The sequence below is a fragment of the Theropithecus gelada genome, chromosome 8, assembly GCF_003255815.1.
Source record: "Theropithecus gelada isolate Dixy chromosome 8, Tgel_1.0, whole genome shotgun sequence".
In the NCBI taxonomy this organism is placed as follows: Eukaryota; Metazoa; Chordata; class Mammalia; order Primates; family Cercopithecidae; genus Theropithecus; species Theropithecus gelada.
In genome coordinates, this window is record NC_037676.1 from 133085991 (window position 1) to 133109178 (window position 23188).

General features: G+C 40.3%; 1 protein-coding gene across 2 annotated transcripts in view; it reads right to left on the reverse strand.

Moving 5' to 3' along the window:
• The window catches only part of ADCY8 (adenylate cyclase 8), a 259466-nt gene that overhangs the window by 26183 nt on the left and 210095 nt on the right, over positions 1-23188 (reverse strand). For both annotated transcript variants that reach the window (XM_025394556.1, XM_025394557.1), the window contains 2 exons: positions 8453-8531; positions 1513-1671 (listed from right to left, as the gene is read on the reverse strand). In XM_025394556.1, the coding sequence (XP_025250341.1) occupies positions 1513-1671; positions 8453-8531 (238 nt within the window). The remainder of the gene's footprint in view (positions 1-1512; positions 1672-8452; positions 8532-23188) is intronic.

The following is a 23188-nucleotide window of genomic DNA, read 5'->3' on the forward strand; positions in this document are numbered from 1 at the left end:
CAAGTGGCCATAGCCAAGCAACTCCTGGGCCTAACAGAAGCTGAAAAAGGCAAGGAGGGATTCTCCCCCAGACCCTCTGGAGAGGGCATGAGACTCCCAGCACCTTGATTTCAGACTTCTAGACTGCCTTCATAATGTAGTAAGAAAAACAGTTTTAAGTAAAAAGAGCATTTCTGAGCATTTGCTATGTGCTAGGCAATGGGCTAAGAAGATATATACACACATATGTATGTATATGTGCATATATGTGTATATATATAAATATACACATATGTGTTACACATATATGCATATACATGTATATATACATACATGTATTTTATTATTATTATTATTAATTGTGGTAAAATGCATATAACATGCAATTTACCATCTTTACCAATTTTTTTTTTTTTTAAGATGGAGTCTCACTCTGTCACCCAGGCTGGAGTGCAGGGGCATGATCTTGACTCACTGCAACCTCTGCCCCCCAGGTTCAAGCAATTCTCCTGCCTCAGCCTCCCAAGTAGCTGGGGTTACAGGTGCTTGCCCCCATGCTTGGCTAATTTTTGTATTTTTAGTAGAGACGGGGTTTCACCATCTTGGCCAGGCTCGTCTTCAACTCCTGACCTCGTGGCCCACCCGCCTCAGCCTCCCAAAGTGCTGGGATTATAGGCGTGAGTCACTGTGCCTGACCATCTTGATCATTTTTAAGTGTACAGTTTAGTGGCATTAAGTATAGTCACATTGTTGTGCAACTATCTTCACCATCTATCTCTGGAACTCTTGTGATCTTGCAAAACTGAAATTCTGCACCCATGAAACAATAACTCCCATTCTCCCCTCCCTCCAGCCGTTGGCAACCACCATTCTACTTTTCATCTCTATGAATTTGACCACTCTAGGTACCTTATATAAGTGGTATAATACAGTATTTATTTTTTGTGACTGGCCCACTTTACTTAGCATAATGTATTCAAAATTCATCCATTGCTGTAGCATGCATCAGAATTCTCTTCTTTTTAAAGCCTGAAATAATATTCCACTTTATGTATATATCACATTTTGTTTATCTATTCGTCCGTCAGTGGACCCTTGGGGCTGCTTCAACTTTTTGGCTATTGTAAATAATGCTTCTAGATATACAAATATCTCTTTAAGACCCTTCTTTCAATTATTTTGGGTATATACGCAGAAGTGAAATTTTTGTGTATATATATATATACACATACATACACATACACATAGATATACATATATATATACACACACACACATACATACATGCATATGCACATAAAACTTTAAAATTCCAATTTAGTCTTTCAATGGAGACCTTATTATATCCATCTTGTAGATGAGGTGCCTGAGGTTGGGAGGCCATGTGTAAATTTCATAGTGCTAGGCAGTTTCTCCATTCTCATGCACTTACATGATGACAGTGAAATTCTCCCAGAGCTTGGGATCAATGTGAATAACTGCATATCACCCACCACCACCCTTTCTCACTGGCTAGACCAGCCCCTGGCTCACCTCATTGTCTCGGTCCTTCTCTAGGAAATGGCGGGCCACGTGGCTGGGTAAGATATTCCGGAGCATGTTCTCATTGTGTTCCCTCAGCTCCTTCATCTCATTGATCTCCTCTTTGGCCTGCACTCGCCAAAGGAAGTCCAGGCGGGCTGTGTACTCCAGCTGCAGTACATGTGAGAGAAAGAGAAGAACCAGGTAAACTGAGGTGTAGGCTTCAGGTACACACCACTGGGAGGCAGGAAAGGCTTCTCTGGAACTCTTCACAAATGAAACAGAGCCTGATCTGAATATTTTGGGAGGCATCTTGTTGGAAGCCAAGTGATCAGAGAATGATTAGGTTTCACAGAGATGTGTGCCTGCCTTTCACAGCATTATTGCCCCTGTGATTTCATACTTGTTTGTGTGATTACCTGATAATGTTGGCGTCCTTTACTAGACTGTTGGTGTTGTTTGGTGTATTAGTCCATTCTTGTGCTGCTAATAAAAACATACCTGAGACTGGGTAATTTATAAAGGAAAGAAGTTTAATGGACTTACAGTTCCACATGGCTGAGGAGGCCTCACAATCATGGTGGAAGATGAAGGAAGGGCAAAGGAAACTCTTACATGGCAGGAGGCAAGAGAGAGCTTGTGCAGGGGAACTCCCATTTATAAAACCATCAGATCTCATGAAACGTATTCACTACCATGAGAACAGTATGGGGGAGACTGCCCGAGTGGTTCCATTATCTTCACCTGGCCCCATCCTTGACATGTGGGGATTATTACAATTCAGGGTGAGATTTGGGTTGGAACACAGCCAAACCATATCATATGGTCAGAGGTGCTTCTATCTGTTCGACCTTACATCCTTACTGTTGCAGACTGAATGTCTGTGTCCCTCTCAAATTCATATATTGGAGCCCTAACCCCCAATGTGATGGCATTTAGAGATGAAACCTTCAGGATGTAATTAGGGTCGATGAGGTCATGATGGTGTATCCGTCAGGATGAGATTATTGCCCTTATAGGAAGAGACATGCAAACACTCGCTCTTTCTCTCTCCACATGCACACACTAAGAAAAGGCCAGGTGGGGATACAGCAAGCAGGTAGCCAGCCATCTGCAAGCCAGAAAAGAGCCTTCATCAGAAAACAAACCTTTCCAGACCTTGACCTTGGACTTCTCAGCCTCCAGAACCACAAGATAAATTTCTGTTGTTTAATACACTCAGTCTATGATATATTGTTATGTACAACAGCTGGAGATATGAATACGCTTACCATGTTGTAACATCTCTGGCACAGGGCAGGCACTTAATATTTGTTGACTCAATAAATAAATCATAATAAAGCTAGCTAACACTTACATGGTGCTTATCATATACCAGGAATGGTTCTAAACAATATACATATATTAAATCCTTTAATCCATACAATAGCCCTAATAGGAAGGTATTATTATCATTTCTTATTTTACGGATAAAAAAATCAAAGCAAACATGAATTAGTAACTTGACTAACATCACACATGAGTTAGTGGAAGCCAGGATTTGAACTTGATTCAAAAATCAGAATATAGAATCTGAGTTGTTAACCACTAGGTAATATAGAATAAATGAATGAACTCATAAGTGAAAGGATTACAGATTTAGTTACTAGACAGATATAGCTTAGAGTTCTAGTTCCACATTTACACACTTTAACCCTGGACTAGTTACTTCATCTCAGTTTCCTCCTCTCTGAAATTGATGTGAACATCAGTGACCATGCAGGGGTGGAAAAGGCATTATAGGAAGTTATAGATAAACAGATGGCACATAGTAGGCACTCAATATACCTTGGTTCCCTCTTGTCCTAGCCTCTCCTCTCATAAGAAGGTGCACAGTGTCCTTTCCAAAGGATCTCACAGCCCGTTTTTACTGCAGTTCTGGGTATGTCCTTATTTCAGTCTTTAACTGTTGATGTGAACAGCATGCTGCCCTGGTACACACATGGTTGGCTGCCCTGATTTCAAGGGCTTAGACAGTTCAGATAGCTTATTTTCTCTTTTAAAAATTTTAAAGTCTCAGTGGATGGCAAAAGTATGAAAAGACCATATGCCCAAGGTTATCCATTCAGCAGAATTTTTAATAACAAAGGCTGAAAACAAACCAAATGTTCGTTTTGTTGGCTGAATAAACTTTAGTACAGAAATATCATTGAACATGATGCAGCTATTAAAAAGAAATGAAGACTATCTCTCCATACTTTGAGGAACTGGTCTCCAAGAGGAGAAAAGTGTATATAGTATGCTACCATTTATCTAAGGAAGATCGATCTTTCTATCCACATACATGCACACACACATATTTCTTAATTAATTTATTAAAATATTAAAATAGAAACCATTTTACATTTTATAAAATGGTTTCTATTTTAATCTATGAAATGACAAAGGAAGGGAATGGTGTGGGAAAATAGGGATAGAATTTAAACTTCTTTAATTATGTCTCGTTTTAAGTAAATAACTATAGAATCATTCCAATATTTTACTTAATTATCAAACTAAATCTATTCTCAAAAAACTCTGTAAAAACAACCAACCAAGCAGACAAACAAATGAGCCTACACAGAGAGGAACTATATCAGATGTTGTTTTGCACAATAATTTGATGACATGCTCCCAGAGGGAAATACCCTAAGGATAAAAAGAGCGCAACACGAATGTCAAAACTGTTTACAATAACCATATTATAGGTGGTAACAAGTGTATTATTGTACTTAGACTATTATAGTGAATCACAAGATAAAGTAAATGAGTAACTGTGTAGGTGTCATTAAAACTGGAATTTTGGGGAAGAGAAAAGGGAGCTGCAGATATAAGATTGATGAAGTTGAGTCAAAAGCTTGTGGTCCTCATTATGACATCGAAGTATCACACTGTGAACTCATGATGTATAGATTTTCTAGCTCTGCCCACTGAAATCAAGTTCTAGAAACAACGAAACTTAGTAGCAATAACTCCCAGTGTCCAGATTATGGTTTCTACATATCAGTTCCTAGAAAAAAATTCCCATTCTTTTCAGAGGTGCCCAAATTTTAGGTACCTTTAATTATGTCTTGTTTTAAGTAAATGACTTTATTGGAAGACTTTTTAACATGAGAAACCAGGATTCTATCAGAGACTACCAGGATTATGTCAAAACGATGCAAAAGCCAACTTGAATGAGCTCCCACTAGTCAAAGATGTGACACATTTAGCTTAATAAGACTAATAATTGCAATGAATCAAAACACAGAGAATATGGTAAAATGCATAGATTCAAAATTACGCTTAAAAACTAGAACCTCATTGGTCACCTCTGAATGATGCTAGGGAAAAAACTTATGGGGGAATCTTATAGAAAACAAACTTGTAGGGAAAAAATTCAGCATTTATTTTTGCTTGATGAATTGTACTTCCAGGTAACAAATAGTGAGGAGATGGTTCTCTTTAATAATGTATGCCAGTTAATAAATTATGGAGGACTGATAGGATTAGCATATCACTGTATAAAATAAGTGAATATAGGCGATTAGCATAAGCAGCTGCGCTAACATCACAAAAAGATAAGGAGACATTATGTACCCCCTAATTGTAGTCTATAAAACTAACCAATTAAATATTTTGCAGAAATCATTGAACCTGAATCCCACCAGGCTTCTAGACATACATACAGTACGAACAAAACAAAACAAAAACAAAGGACAGGGGAGTCTCTTAAATGCCTTAGAGAATGCAATCAATAAACTGTAAGAAAGAAATGACAGCTCTGAAAGGTTGAGTCTTCAAGATCACCCATTCTTGAAGTGGAATTGCTAAGACTCAAGCAAGAATATTTGGTTCCAAGGCTTGAGTCTTTTCTTCTGAGCCCCACAATCTCCGGTGCCTGCCTTTATCACACCCAGAAGTTACTAGAGATAGGACCTCATTTATCTCTTTCTCCTTGTGGAGGCGTGGCTTCCTCTGCTAAAAACGAAGATGCCCAGGCAAAGCTCAAACCTCCAGGGCTGCTAGTGAATCAGGCACCTGGTGGGAGGCACCCGATTGTTTGCTCTCTCTGTTCAACGTAGAGAATGTTCACTTGCCTCAGAGGAGGAAGTGTTTGGCATATCATTTCCACATATATGCAAGATGAAAATTTCCAATTATTCAGTTACATAACCACCTCCGTTCCTCTGGAGATGTTTAATTACACATGCCCCCACCAGACGCTTCTGCGTACCAGGCATCAATGGGCATTATTCAGCCCCTATTAAAACTAGAGGGCCTCTGAGTCACAAGGAGAAACCGGTGGAAACAGGGAGCAAGCCCAGGAGTGGGTAGGCTTGATCAGAGATTAACAGGACCCCAAATGATGCTACAGATAGAGACACGTGAAGTGAGACAACCCTGCAGAAAGCCGCCCCTATCACAGGGAGGCAGTGGCACGTGGAGGAAACAGAATCGAACTAGGAGTTTGAGCATTTGGATTCCTGTTCCAGTCTGGCGTCTTTTACAGGCTTTGTGACCTCAGGGGACTTCAATCTCTGCTCCTGTCTTAGGACCAGATGGCTAACATCACCTGCCTTGTTTGTGTCATCGGCTTATTTTTAAAGTAAAATATTAATAGCTATCAATTTTGAAAACTTATTATATGTGGGAGCCACTGGAATAAGTATGTTACAGTTATATTCTCATATAACACCCTAACAACCCGATGAAGTAGAACTTGTTATTATCATACCCATTTTACAGGTGAGGAAATTGAAAATCAGAAAGTTAAGTAAATTGTTGAAAGTCACATAGCTACTAAGTGGCAGAGTTGGGGTTTGAATACTATCTGCCCAATTCCAAAGCCTGTACTTGTAACTGCTATAGTTATGAGATGTGATTATATAATTTCAAAACCCTTTGAAAGTTAAAAATGAAAGGGAAAAATATCAGATGTCGCTTAAACCCAGTCACTCAGACTCTCACTAAATAGTTACATACTCGTACTTTACCTATAATCTTAATACAATTAGGTTATCTGCTTTTCCAGGATAAACGGAGCATAGGATAAATCAAATCTGAATGTTATTAGGGTACCATTTGAGGAAGGCACTGACAGGGCACAAAGTAATTCCCTAAGGTGACAGAAGAGACAGAACCAGTCTTCTTTTTATGGAATGACGACCCTCACCCAGAACTTGTTCTCTCAGCTATTTTCGGGGATTTCTTGTCAATTTAAAACCTGTGTAATTGAGTGAGCATATGTTTGTCTGTAGGATTATGGACTTGTCTGAATCTGTCTTCATAGTTCTCAAATGGATTGTCATTTGTATTTCAGACTAAGGCATTCTCCCCTAGAAATGAAAGCTGTCAAGTAGCAGAAGACAAGACCCCAGACCTCATAGATGGCTGGAAAGACCTAAAAACAGGAATTCTAGAAATGGCTAGCCTTTGACACTTGGCCTAGTGTTTCATCATAAATTCAGGCAAAATGGGAAAACAAGTGAAAGCATATTGCAGGATGCAGTGCCCTGGGTCACTGTGTTCGTATGCACACAGCGTCTTTGTTCTGCTCTGATCAGCCTGGTGAAGTAGAAAGGGTAGGCTTTGAAGACAGATCAGGATTTGGATTCTAGTCTTCCTGCTTACTAGCTGAATAGCCTTACTTTCATCATCCATAAAACGGGAGTAATAATAACTTCCATTCCAGGTTGTTGATAGGATTAAATGAGAATAGAGAGAAAGTGCTAGGCACATAGTAGGAACTCAATAAATATTAATTATTTATTCATTTCCTTCACTTGCCAAGTTTTAATATTATCTATTTTTTCTTGCCCATACTGTACAATTCCCATTATTACAAATAACTTTAAATACGTATCTCTGTGTTCTTGGGGTTTTGGGCTGTTTCATTCCTGTTTTCTCAGGGTTCGTTACCTCTGTTTCCATGGTGATTTCCCAGCAATGTGTTTCTATTTCTGCCCTGGCTGACAGTCTCCTTGCTGTGCTTTCCTTCTTTTCGGGTTATGGTTTTTGAAGTACACACAGACCACAGAAAGATGGACCAAGATCCAGACAAGAGTGGTGAGGGAGGCAGGGCCTGATTTCTACCAGGTGGTGAAAATCTCCCCAAGCGATGAACATTCATGGGTTGAAGTCTACCTGAAGAAGTTCTACTGGCCTTTGAGAGTCCTGCCTAGATGCTCCCATGAAGAATAATTTTCTTTCTTGAAGTCCGTAGCCAAGTCTGTTTCACACACAACATATTTGCATTATTTGGGGTCAGCTCTACTCCAGGAGACTGGACCAGAGCTGGGGTTTTGTACAGTTCTGCCCACAGTGCCCACTCCCGATTCTGGTAAAGAGTAAGGGCTCATGGAAGGTGGAACCCATATGGCAGGCATTGTATATAATTAGGACAGATCTATAATGAAGTCTTTTCTAGAAACAATGCAAGTTAGTGCACAAAATTCTACACACAATAATCTCAAATGCTTCCTCAAGACAGCCCTATTTAGGTATTACTGATTTATTTTAGAGTTGAGGAAACCGAGGCTCACGGAGATAAGTAACCTGCCCAAGATTACACACTGCTGAGAGTAAGAACTGTGATTAGAATCCAGGCTCAGCTGAACCTAAATGTTTACCTAATATAGTACACAACTTTTGTAGTAATAATTTCATCCAGGCAACAGAATTGGGAGAGATCCCAGTTTGTCTTAGGCAGAAATTGAAAGCTCTTTCACTAGATGATTTTTTGAAAGAGATATATCCAAAGGTCACCAAAACCACATTGTTTGCGAGATCTTCTCCAGCTTTGTTTTTCATTAGGTGGTCTTTATTAGGAATTGATTCATTAAGAATCACAACTTGCCACAGTCAGCTAAAAGTTATTTGCTGCAAAGAGCAGCAGAGACCAGAGACAAGAAATGTCGGGTAACAGAGCAGTCAGAGCAAAATGTTAGATCACCTGCTGTCCATGGTAGAACACAGCCAGGAGGAACATGGCCATCAGCAGCAGCGACGCCTCCTTGGTCCCCAGGAAATCTCTGTTGGAAGAAAAAAAGGTACTGATAACCATGGGGGCACTTCAAGGAGACCCATGAGAAAACTGAGGTTCAGAAATGAGTGGTAAAAAAAGAAAAACACACATCTTTTCAGCACCTATTATGTGATAGTGGCTGCTCTAAGGGTTTGCACGTTGGCTAATTCAGAAACCAGTTGATCCCCAAGGGTATGAGGTGACCCAGAACACATACGGTGAAAAAGATTCTAGAGTCTAGCATCCAGATGGTACACTCACATTAATAATAATGTCTTCTATGCACAAAACACATTTTATAGATTTTAAATAGCCTTTATACTTTCCTATTACAAAATCCATGTGAAGACAAACAACTTTCCTTCCCACGTTTTTAAACATTCTGTTTAACAGACCAGGGTGTAGTGCTTGCTATGTGGCAATCTCAATCCTGAGTGCTTTCATGCTTAAATCCTTATATTAATTCTATGAATTGAACACTATTTTAATTCCCATATCAGTTTTCTTAATCCTTATATCAGTTCTATAAGTTGGGGACTATTGTTACCCCCTTTTAATTATTATATCTTTTGATAAAGCCTTTGTTTCTTTTGTGCCCTCTCTTCCTTGAGTAAACCCCAAGTGTCAATGTGCAGTTTTTGTGGGGACACAGGCTGGAGTGCTTCTGTCCTGGGCTCTCCCGGGCTCTCTAGGAGACTACACGGAAAGGCAGCTGATGATGGTCAGTGGTAAGGGTATACTTAAACACTGACGTGACTTTCAGACTTCAAAGGAATTCAGAAGGTGGCCAGGGAAGCTGCTGTTTGATTCAGAATGCTTCCTTTCATTTTGGTTCAGTGTGAGGTCTTCCTCAGGACAAGCTGGAGGCCAGGAGGCAAAGGGTTAGTGGAAGCAACATTGGAACTGGAAATAAACTGTCCCTTTGAAAATGCCCAAGTACAACCATCTCCATGGATGTCGGGACTTGCCTTACATCACCTGGTGTCCTATTTCCCCCAGGTTTTTCCATCTCAGGTAATGCCCCTTCATCTATTCACCCAGATGCTTAAGCCAAAAGCCAAAACAAAACTAGGATTCAATCCTCATCACCTCAGCCCCATCTAACCCATAGTTAAATCCTGCACCCTCCACCACCAAAATACATCCCCAGTCCATCTGCTTCTTCCCATGTCCCCCTCCACCACCTGAACATGGCCACTATGATCTCCAACAGCCTCCCAACATCACTGTCTACAGTTTATTTTGTACATGGTTGCCAGAATACTTTTTAATACTAAAACCAGATCATGCTACTCCCTTGTTTAATCTCTTCCCAACCACAAGCACAGATGTACTTGGAACTCACTCAGAAGTAACTCTGGTGTGGCTTAAGGAAACAATGGAGCCATCACAGACGAGATGCAGTGTCTAGAGGGAGAAGTAGAGTACGCAGCAAGGTGTTATACCAGGGAAATCTCAGGTTTTCGGGGCGGAGCAAGATGGCCGAATAGGAGCAGCTCCAGTCTCCAACTCCCAGCGCCAGCGACACAGAAGACTGGTGATTTCGGCATTTTCAACTGAGCCTCTGCTGCTGACACCCAGGCAAACAGGGTCTGGAGTGGACCTCAAGCAATCTCCAACAGACCTACAGCTGAGGGTCCTGACTGTTAGAAGAAAAACTATCAAACAGGAAGGACACCTACACCAAAACCCCATCAGTACATCACCATCATCAAAGACCAGAGGCAGATAAAACCACAAAGATGGGGAAAAAGCAGGGCAGAAAAGCTGGAAATTCAAAAAATAAGAGCGCATCTCCCCCGGCAAAGGAGCGCAGCTCATCGCCAGCAACGGATCAAAGCTGGACGGAGAATGACTTTGACAAGATGAGAGAAGAAGGCTTCAGTCCATCAAATTTCTCAGAGCTAAAGGAGGAATTACGTACCCAGCACAAAGAAACTAACAATCTTGAAAAAAAAGTGGAAGAATTGATGGCTAGAGTAATTAATGCAGAGAAGGTCATAAACGAAATGAAAGAGATGAAAACCATGACACGAGAAATACGTGACAAATGCACAAGCTTCAGTAACCGACTCGATCAACTGGAAGAAAGAGTATCAGCGATTGAGGATTAAATGAATGAAATGAAGCGAGAAGAGAAACCAAAAGAAAAAAGAAGAAAAAGAAATGAACAAAGCCTGCAAGAAGTATGGGATTATGTAAAAAGACCAAATCTACGTCTGATTGGGGTGCCTGAAAGTGAGGGGGAAAATGGAACCAAGTTGGAAAACACTCTTCAGGATATCATCCAGGAGAACTTCCCCAACCTAGTAGGGCAGGCCAACATTCAAATCCAGGAAATACAGAGAACGCCACAAAGATACTCCTCGAGAAGAGCAACTCCAAGACACATAATTGCCAGATTCACCAAAGTTGAAATGAAGGAAAAAATCTTAAGGGCAGCCAGAGAGAAAGGTCGGGTTACCCACAAAGGGAAGCCCATCAGACTCACAGCAGATCTCTCGGCAGAAACTCTACAAGCCAGAAGAGAGTGGGGGCCAATATTCAACATTCTTAAAGAAAAGAATTTTAAACCCAGAATTTCATATCCAGCCAAACTAAGTTTCATAAGTGAAGGAGAAATAAAATCCTTTACAGATAAGCAAATGCTTAGAGATTTTGTCACCACTAGGCCTGCCTTACAAGAGACCCTGAAGGAAGCACTAAACATGGAAAGGAACAACCGGTACCAGCCATTGCAAAAACATGCCAAAATGTAAAGACCATCGAGGCTAGGAAGAAACTGCATCAACTAACGAGCAAAATAACCAGTTAATATCATAATGGCAGGATCAAGTTCACACATAACAATCTTAACCTTAAATGTAAACGGACTAAATGCTCCAATTAAAAGACACAGACTGGCAAACTGGATAAAGAGTCAACACCCATCAGTCTGCTGTATTCAGGAGACCCATCTCACACGCAGAGACATACATAGGCTCAAAATAAAGGGATGGAGGAAGATTTACCAAGCAAATGGAGGACAAAAAAAAGCGGGGGTTGCAATATTAGTCTCTGATAAAACAGACTTTGAACCATCAAAGATCAAAAGAGACAAAGAAGGCCATTACATAATGGTAAAGGGATCAATTCAACAGGAAGAGCTAACTATCCTAAATATATATGCACCCAATACAGGAGCACCCAGATTCATAAAGCAAGTCCTTAGAGACTTACAAAGAGACTTAGACTCCCATACAATAATAATGGGAGACTTCAACACTCCACTGTCAACATTAGACAGATCAACGAGACAGAAAGTTAACAAGGATATCCAGGAATTGAACTCATCTCTGCAGCAAGCAGACCTAATAGACATCTATAGAACTCTCCACCCCAAATCAACAGAATATACATTCTTCTCAGCACCACATCGTACTTACTCCAAAATTGACCACGTAATTGGAAGTAAAGCACTCCTCAGCAAATGTACAAGAACAGAAATTATAACAAACTGTCTCTCAGACCACAGTGCAATCAAACTAGAACTCAGGACTAAGAAACTCAATCAAAACCGCTCAACTACATGGAAACTGAACAACCTGCTCCTGAATGACTACTGGGTACATAACGAAATGAAGGCAGAAATAAAGATGTTCTTTGAAACCAATGAGAACAAAGATACAACATACCAGAATCTCTGGGACACATTTAAAGCAGTGTGTAGAGGGAAATTTATAGCACTAAATGCCCACAAGAGAAAGCAGGAAAGATCTAAAATTGACACTCTAACATCGCAATTAAAAGAACTAGAGAAGCAAGAGCAAACACATTCGAAAGCTAGCAGAAGGCAAGAAATAACTAAGATCAGAGCAGAACTGAAGGAGATAGAGACACAAAAAACCCTCCAAAAAATCAATGAATCCAGGAGTTGGTTTTTTGAAAAGATCAACAAAATTGACAGACCACTAGCAAGACTAATAAAGAAGAAAAGAGAGAAGAATCAAATCGACGCAATTAAAAATGATAAAGGGGATATCACCACCGACCCCACAGAAATACAAACTACCATCAGAGAATACTATAAACACCTCTACGCAAATAAACTGGAAAGTCTAGAAGAAATGGATAATTTCCTGGACACTTACACTCTTCCAAGACTAAACCAGGAAGAAGTTGAATCCCTGAATAGACCAATAGCAGGCTCTGAAATTGAGGCAACAATTAATAGCCTACCAACCAAAAAAAGTCCAGGACCAGATGGATTCACAGCTGAATTCTACCAGAGGTACAAGGAGGAGTTGGTACCATTCCTTCTGAAACTATTCCAATCAATAGAAAAAGAGGGAATCCTCCCTAACTCATTTTATGAGGCCAACATCATCCTGATACCAAAGCCTGGCAGAGATACAACAAAAAAAGAGAATTTTAGACCAATATCCCTGATGAACATCGATGCAAAAATCCTCAATAAAATACTGGCAAACCGGATTCAGCAACACATCAAAAAGCTTATCCACCATGATCAAGTGGGCTTCATCCCTGGGATGCAAGGCTGGTTCAACATTCGCAAATCAATAAACATAATCCAGCATATAAACAGAACCAAAGACAAGAACCACATGATTATCTCAATAGATGCAGAAAAGGCTTTTGACAAAATTCAACAGCCCTTCATGCTAAAAACGCTCAATAAATTCGGTATTGATGGAATGTACCTCAAAATAATAAGAGCTATTTATGACAAACCCACAGCCAATATCATACTGAATGGGCAAAAACTGGAAAAATTCCCTTTGAAAACTGGCACAAGACAGGGATGCCCTCTCTCACCACTCCTATTCAACATAGTGTTGGAAGTTCTGGCTAGGGCAATCAGGCAAGAGAAAGAAATCAAGGGTATTCAGTTAGGAAAAGAAGAAGTCAAATTGTCCCTGTTTGCAGATGACATGATTGTATATTTAGAAAACCCCATTGTCTCAGCCCAAAATCTCCTTAAGCTGATAAGCAACTTCAGCAAAGTCTCAGGATACAAAATTAATGTGCAAAAATCACAAGCATTCTTATACACCAGTAACAGCCAAACAGAGAGCCAAATCAGGAATGAACTTCCATTCACAATTGCTTCAAAGAGAATAAAATACCTAGGAATCCAACTGACAAGGGATGTAAAGGACCTCTTCAAGGAGAACTACAAACCACTGCTCAGTGAAATAAAAGAGGACACAAACAAATGGAAGAACATACCATGCTCATGGATAGGAAGAATCAATATCGTGAAAATGGCCATACTGCCCAAGGTAATTTATAGATTCAATGCCATCCCCATCAAGCTACCAATGAGTTTCTTCACAGAATTGGAAAAAACTGCTTTAAAGTTCATATGGAACCAAAAAAGAGCCCGCATCTCCAAGACAATCCTAAGTCAAAAGAACAAAGCTGGAAGCATCACGCTACCTGACTTCAAACTATACTACAAGGCTACAGTAACCAAAACAGCATGGTACTGGTACCAAAACAGAGATATAGACCAATGGAACAGAACAGAGTCCTCAGAAATAATACCACACATCTACAGCCATCTGATCTTTGACAAACCTGAGAGAAACAAGAAATGGGGAAAGGATTCCCTATTTAATAAATGGTGCTGGGAAAATTGGCTAGCCATAAGTAGAAAGCTGAAACTGGATCCTTTCCTTACTCCTTATACGAAAATTAATTCAAGATGGATTAGAGACTTAAATGTTAGACCTAACACCATAAAAATCCTAGAGGAAAACCTAGGTAGTACCATTCAGGACATAGGCATGGGCAAAGACTTCATGTCTAAAACACCAAAAGCAACGGCAGCAAAAGCCAAAATTGACAAATGGGATCTCATTAAACTAAAGAGCTTCTGCACAGCAAAAGAAACTACCATCAGAGTGAACAGGCAACCTACAGAATGGGAGAAAATTTTTGCAATCTACTCATCTGACAAAGGGCTAATATCCAGAACCTACAAAGAACTGAAACAAATTTACAAGAAAAAAACAAACAACCCCATCAAAAAGTGGGCAAAGGATATGAACAGACATTTCTCAAAAGAAGACATTCATACAGCCAACAGACACATGAAAAAATGCTCATCATCACTGGCCATCAGAGAAATGCAAATCAAAACCACAATGAGATACCATCTCACACCAGTTAGAATGGCAATCATTAAAAAGTCAGGAAACAACAGGTGCTGGAGAGGATGTGGAGAAATAGGAACACTTTTACACTGTTGGTGGGATTGTAAACTAGTTCAACCATTATGGAAAACAGTATGGCGATTCCTCAAGGATCTAGAACTAGATGTACCATATGACCCAGCCATCCCATTACTGGGTATATACCCAAAGGATTATAAATTATGCTGCTATAAAGACACATGCACACGTATGTTTATTGCAGCACTATTCACAATAGCAAAGACTTGGAATCAACCCAAATGTCCATCAGTGACCGATTGGATTAAGAAAATGTGGCACATATACACCATGGAATACTATGCAGCCATAAAAAAGGATGAGTTTGTGTCCTTTGTAGGGACATGGATGCAGCTGGAATCCATCATTCTTAGCAAACTATCACAAGAACAGAAAACCAAACACCGCATGTTCTCACTCATAGGTGGGAACTGAACAATGAGATCACTTGGACTCAGGAAGGGGAACATCACACACCGGGGCCTATCATGGGGAGGGGGGAGGGGGGAGGGATTGCATTGGGAGTTATACCTGATGTAAATGACGAGTTGATGGGTGCAGCACACCAACAAGGCACAAGTATACATATGTAACAAACCTGCACGTTATGCACATGTACCCTACAACTTACAGTATAATAATAATAAATAAATTAAAAAAAAAAAAAAAGCAAAATGAACAACAAAAAAAAAAAAAAGAAATCTCAAGTTTTCCATTTTCTGTTCTTGCTGGAGACCAGCAGAAACAGCCCAGGGCTCAGGGAAATGGGGGCTTAGCACCAGCTGCCAAGACCAGCTTTTCGTCTAGCTTTATGCTAAAAAAAACTTCCCAGCTTATACTGGGCCGGGCACAGTTCAACTCATCAGGATTGGACAGGGACTTAGGAATGAAAATGTACATTCTTATGGAGGTATTATGCATATGAGGATTAAGAGAACCAAATAACTCTGTGGGCTGGGACAAGAGTCAAATCTGTGAATACCTTGGAGAAAAGATGCTAACAATAGATGATACTAATTATTATGCTTCTCTAGCCCCAGAGAAGCACATAATTATTGACCATCTACTGTGTACCAGGCATAATATTCTGGGATGTAGAGATGAAGCAGGCACATTGTCTCTGTCCTCGAAATATTAAGAGAAGTAATCAAATACACAGATAATTTTATAATATGATACACTCCATGGAAAGGGTACATCCTTGTTGCAACAGGAATACATGGGAAAAAAAGCAACCCAGGCTGGGTGTTCAGGGAAGGCTGAAGAGCTGAATCCTAAAAGACAAGACTTCACAAGGTAGGATGGGTTCTCTAGGTACAGGACATCTATTTTGCTTAGCTTGCTGGTTTATAGGTCTCTAGTATGGGGATAAAAAATAAATGTCATATATCATGTTTGAAGCCACATGTAGGCTCAGGAGGAGAGAGTGCTAACAGAGCTGTCCACTGTGAGTGCTAAAGTGAAGAGGGCTGGACTGTGAGCCACACACTGTCACCCTGCATTTTAGGGCTGAGGAATCATCCATCTATCCATGAATCCATGAATCCATGAATCCATGAATCAATCAATCCATCCATCCATCCATCCATCCATCCATCCATCCATCTATCCATCCATCCATCCATCCTTCCATCCATCCTTTGTTCCATCCTTCCAGCCATCCACAGTCACCATCAGGCTTATTTTGAGGACATAGACACAATCCAGTTCCATCCTTTTATTCTTTAATGTCACTTAATTCTCTAGCCTCTGAAGTTTTGGGACTCCTGAAAAAAGATGAAAGACATGAGGTTTGGACTCATGAAGATCCAAGTTCCAATATCAGCTTTTCTACTGACCAGTTGTTTGACCTTGGAAAAGTCATTTGACATCTCTGAGCCTCAGTTGAATGTATCTAATAGTGTTCACCTCTACAATTGTGAGGATTAAATGAGTTAATCATGGTAACGTGCTTGGCACAGTATCTGGCCCACATTTCCCCCTTGCCACCCTGTGAAGCACCTGGCACATCATCTTGCTCACGGTGGTGGAGCTTTAAGAAGTCACTCGCTTACATTGCTTAGTTTGAATGAGCACGTCCTACGTTCAGCTCCTCCTGTGACTTCTTCCCAAACCCCTGCTCTGCCTGGCACTTTGGATATCCTTTGCTTTGCCATACAGAAGACTTTTTTTAAGCCCAGAAATTTATCATTTGAAACACATTTTCAAGAGAAAACACAAATACCTCTTGAATTATTTTGAAAGCAGTGATTGAACAAAAATAGAAAGATGACTAAACTCAGAAGAAAAAGTAAAAGAAAATTATGAACAATCTTTGAGTCATTCAGTGAATTTCAGATGGGGAAAAAATAGCCTGAGCAGAGACTGCAGAATATGATAGTAAGTCAGCCAGGCTGAGGAGCATCCCAAAAGAACTGTGGTTTGAAATTAGAAAGTTTTTTTTTTTTTTAGTTTCAATGATTCCTTAAAGAACTTCCAAAGAGAGCCAAATGACTGAAATCTGTACTGTATTATAATGCTTTGCTTGATATTGGTTGTCAGGGACTTAAAACCAAGAACATGTTGAACTAATTTATTTGTATTAATAAAATCACTGAGTTAATACTACCATCTCTTTATGCTAACAGAAAGGAACGTTCTTAAGTGAAAACCCATGTAGCATAATGTAATTTTCAGGGCTATAACAGTCTTTAGAGATCATCTTATCTGATGTATCACAAAAATTAATATTTGAGTGTTATGCATTACATAAATATTTATGCTAATTATAGTGAGTTTGGAAACTAACAAAAGTGCACATATAACAAAATAAAAATTGCCCTTAAGCCTACCACCCAGAGAAGACAATGGTTAACATTTTGGAGTTAACTAAATGTCATTTCCTTTTACCCCATACAAAAAAGTATGTTTACAAATTTAGGATTGCATAGCTCTCATACTGTTTTGTAAGCTACTTCAGACTTAGTAAAAATTATGAAAATGATTTCAAGTAATTAAGTACCTTACACTGTGCACTTAGCAGATTTATTCTATTCCATATTATGTGCACCACACATAATGTAATATCTCTTGAAGCCTTTTATTTTACAGGTAGAGACTGAGGCCCACGGAGGAGTAGTCATTTTCCCAAGGTCACACAGCTCATTTGTGTCAGAGCCAGGATGAAAACTCATATCTTAGGCACCAAATTCAGCATGTTCATTATAGCACATTTGACCCCGAATGTTTAGTTTATTATTAGTTCCGAATTGCTTCTGTGACACTCATAATAAACCATTCAGCTTGAATTTATCTTTTATTCTGTTGTCATAATAATGATTGTACTTGTTAAGTGCTAATTTTATGCCATACTCTAATAACCACTTTTTACACATTCTGCCTACTAAGATAGTATTATCCCCATTCTAGAAAAAAAAAAAATCCAAGACTGAGATGTTAAATAATTTAACTTAACTAGCTAGCGAACAGTGAAGACTAGCTATCAATACAGATCTCAGTGATATTTTTCAGTAGCTACAATGCCCCCCTCTATGTACCTACTTATAATTGCTTGCCCGTAAGGTCCTAAAGGATAAAAATAATGCCTTATTCATCTATGAACCTGCAGGGCCTAGTAAAAGCCCTGAATGTAATGTGTATTGCATGGATACATGGATGCATTCACGAAGGTCATGTGATGTTGGACAAATGCTATTTGGCTTTGACCCTACACGTAGGTTATTTCCTGGTTGTTCATTCCTCCTATCGACCCTGCTCTTTCATGTGGACTAATGCAATAGCTAGAACTGGTTCAATAATTTGTGGACTCACTGTAAAATGAAAATGCAGGGGTTTCTTGAAATTTCTTTTTAGAGAATTTCAAGATGGTGAGAGTAGGGCATTAAACAAAGCCAGGCCCTTCTGAGTGCACAGCCCTATGTGAATACACAGGCCACATGTGCATGAAGCTGGCCATTGCAGTTGTCTCCCAAATAGTCTTTCTGCATCCATTCTTGTCCCCATCTAGTCCTTTAGTTGCAGCAGACAGTGTTCTTTTGAACAACCCCAACTTCTCATTGTTTAAAATCCTTTTGTGCATCCCAAAACCTTCTTGATTCTTTTAAATTTTATTTTTAATTGACATGTAATAATTGTACATATTTATAGGACACAGAATGATATTTCAATACATGTGTACTCTAATGATCAAAGCACGTTAATTAGCATATTCACTACCTAAAATATTTATCATTTTTTGTTTTTGAACATTCAGAATCCTCTCTTCTAGCTATTTAAAAACATACAGTAAATTATTGTCAATTATAGTCACCCTGCAATGCTATAGGACACTAAATATATTCCTCTTATCTAGTTGAATTTTGTATCTATTAACCAACCCCTCTCTGTAGGAAGGACTGATGTGTTATACAACACTGATGTGTTATACAACAAACTGCAGGTGTCTGTTTTCATGATTGGGTAGCAAGATCTGCATCACTTATCTTAATTATACTTTTGTGGCACTGAATTTGGAAATGTAGCATTTGCCTTGAAAGGCTGGAGATGATGGATGGGAAGTGTGCCCAAGTTCAAGTGTACTGTGCCCTATGATTTGTATTCATATTTTGTATTGTGTAACTGAGACTGATGAGGTGCACTTGGCCCAAGTTAAGTAGTTTCCATCATAAACCTGGAAAAGTTCCTGTTTTAAGGCTGAGCCTAGAGAAGATCAGTTCTGCTTCTAAAAAGTCTGATGTGTCTTTATGCAGACATTGTTTTCTGCAACAGTATGGTCACTGATGAGGCACTTGAGGATGGAAATCTTGAATCGTCTTTGAAGCATGTGGCTAACCTCTTCACTGTGTCCTGCCCATACTGACCTAATTTTTACTTTTTAATTGTGCAGACCTTGATTGATTTACTCTGGTGTGGTCTGTGCCTGGTCTTTCTGTCTCTCTGCCTCATTATTGATTCGTCAGCATAGTGGCCACGCAGGCGGTCATCCTGTGACACTAAAGAGACTCAGCTGCATGGACTGAAGTTATCCTGGAGGACTACTTCCCCAGGATCTTTCAGCCACAGTACTGGGCATGGCAACAAAGTTGGAGACCTCCTAGGTTTATTTTCACTTTTCTAAATATTCTTGTATAAACGTGACAGTAGGACTGGAAATGGTTCAGTGAAAAGTACATTGAACATGGTTGACATAAAGAACTGCATTCCAGAGCCGGCTTTGTCATATACTAGTAGTTCATAGTTTCCCTATCATTAAAAGAATACTGAATCTTCCTACTTTTGAAAAGAGGAAGATGGCACTCACATCAAAAGATTATCAAGATGTTTAAATGAGATTATAAGTTAGAAGGAGACGTGAACTATTAAGTATTGTATACACATGAGAGAAAATTGATATATGGCTACTATCATCAGTCTTTACAATTCTGGTTATTTATGAGGACTGTGTGGACCAATGAACCTTTCCAACGTAATAAACAAATGGGGATCGAATGGAAACAATTTAGGTCGGAAAAAATCTTTTCCCCACCACATGGCTTCTAGATTCTGCCAGTGCCAATTTTCTTTAATTCCCTCCAAATGCTTTTAGATAAGTGTTTTTCCTATGTATTATCTATTTTAACTCATTCTCATTTGTGAGAGCCTCATCTGGTAGTACATTTTATGTCTGAAATGCCTTCAACATCTAACATTATTGGTACAATCTTGCAAGGATTATTTTGGTAACCATGGCTTATCTGCAACCTGGAGACCTCTGAGAAGCCCCTACACATGCTGTTTAGCCCCCAGATGCCAGTGAGTGGAAAAAGCAGTGTCACGAATGAAGCTGTGGGTGTGTGGGGTGGGATGGGGTGGGAGGCAGCTAGATACCAAAACAAAAGGCAGAGGTGGTATTTGTTGCTTTTGTAAGCACCTTCTTTGTAACAACAGGTACACAGTAGATCTTAAGATATGTTGTTGAATTAAAATATACATTCTTGATGTTCTGCTGGAAGCAGAGGAGTAATATGAATACTGTCGATATAGGAGTTAAGAAGAAATTTTTTAGGTAGATAGTGAGGGTATGGAAGTCTTCATTAAGGTTTTACTTTTGATGAAAAGCATCCCCAAATTATTTTCCTTTCTAACAAGGGCAGACTGTAAAATCCAGCTGCAGACACAGATGCTGGCAAGTTGTGCCAATCATATTCAAGATGGTGGCACCATCTTCTCTTTGTCATCCACATGTACAGTAAGGAGCAGACAAGATGGCGCTGGTCAACTGGAAAGCCATTTGCATCATAAGATTAGGTTGGGGCGGCCAGCTTTCCCCATGCTCTATGTAAACATCATACCTGATCGAACTAATCTGTGAGCCTATGTAAATCAGACACCACCTCCTCAAATCTGGCTATAAAATCTGGCACATCTGCTGCTGGTCAGTCTTTCCTCTTGGAAGTCCCCTCTCTCACTAAAGAGAGAGCTAGTTTCCTTTCTCTTCCTTTCTCTTTCTTTTGCCTATTAAACGTCCACTCCTAAACCCCTTGTGTGTGTCTGTGTCCTAAATTTTCCTGGTGCAAACAACAAACCCAGGTATCTACCCCAGACAATGTAGCTGCTTCATACTGGGGACTTCACCTGGGATACCAAGGTACAACATTCATTGAAATGGTGAGTAGAGGAGTGGACTCCAACTCTGTCCCTTCATTACAGAGCTATCGGCCTCCATTTTAGAACTAAATCAAATCAAATCAAATCCATAACAGGCATCTGTCAGCCAGTTAAAAATATGGTTAGTGTTGCTGCCGTTCTTAAAGACTCAGATATGATGCTTACTGGGGAGAACATGGAGAATCCCCCAGCACCCAAGGATTGCTGGGCATGTTGGCCATGTTTGAACCAACTTCCTTTCATGGAAGACTTAGCCATCATGTGGGGCTGGAAGAGGTTCTGGAGCAACTGAGGATTTCTGACTGGGGCTAACCCCTGGGGTTATCCAAAGGCTTCTGAACTGACGCCAGCCTCCAACTGCCTGATGGGGTGTTGGCAACAGGATCTCCAACTTTCCTATTGTAATTTCCTCCTTTCCTGTCTGAGACAACCATGTCTCCTATCCTCTCTGTGTATGCAGTGTGGGGAAAATTTTACAGTTCAGGGAAGTAATCTTGTTTGGCAAAATTAGGGAATGTCATAGTAACCGGGCATATAGCTCAAGGGAAGGTGTAGTTGTGATTTTTGAGGAACAGAGGGTCCCTCCCCACCCACAGTGAGTGTCTCTCTCTGTCCTTGGTCTGGAGGGCACATGGCACTTCCAGGTCTCTCTCTGCCCTTGGTCTGGAAAGCGTGTGGCATTTCAAGGTTATCAGCGCCACCTAGTGGAAGAGGGATCTTGTCCATGAGGCAGATTGTTGGTCTTTTTCTGAAACACCCTAGCTTCCCAGTTCTCCCTTTTCGTGCCCCCTACTAAAAACCAGGCTTTATGCTGCTTTGGTGAATGAGAAAATTCTGCCTTCAACAATTAGGAGTAAAATATCTTCTGAAACCAAATTTTAGTCTTGATGCTGTCCCATCAGCAGATAAATGGCCATTTGGTCCCTACGTTCTTTTAAGGCACCTATTATGCCTCCAATTAGAATGGTGTTTACTTAGTAAGGGGGTTTTAAGTTTGGAAGTTAACCAGAACCATTCTTGGAGGGTGAACACTTTAGCGCAGGTGATAATGGCAGGATACAGAGCTCAAACCAGCACACTTCCTCTATAAAGGGGGGAAGTACAACAGTTGCCCAGATGCGAATGTCACATAGTCTCTCCTGAGATCCATTTTGTTTTGGTGGGGGAAGCAGGCAGGTCACACAAGTCTAGGAAGTCAAAGGGAAATCACAGGCGGAGGACTAGAGTTGCATGGGTGAGCGTGACAAATCCCAATCACCTAGTTCCTCTGGTTCCATGGCTGAGGTCATGCCTGCAACCACAGGTGGCACATTCAACAAGGTGCCTGGACCCAGGAGCCATGGAGGGAAAACAGCAGGGAGGATACCCCCACTGTCTTCCCTTCCACCCTGGGTCATACCAAAAGGAAGGAGCCTAAAGAGACACCTTTTTCTCACCTCTCTTTCAAAATGGGTAACAGACAATCTTCAGCTTGCACCCCTCTGGAGTGCATTCTAAAGCATAAGAACTCCTTTGACCCGGAGACTCTGAAGAAAAAGTGGCTCATTTTCTTTTGCACAAGGGCATGGCCTTCTTACAAGACCTTTGCATTCACTGCAAAATCAACTCAGCCCTTTTAGTAGTCATATCAGGCAGACCCAAGAGGAATGATTCCCCAAGACTAGAAAAGCAACTTCTGGGGGAACTATATGAGGCAGCTATTGGTTGTCCCAGTCCTTACAGTCCACTGTATCTGGGGCCACCTCCAACCATGCCACCAGCTCTTCCGCCTCCACCATCTCCAACATTTCCCACTCCCCCACCT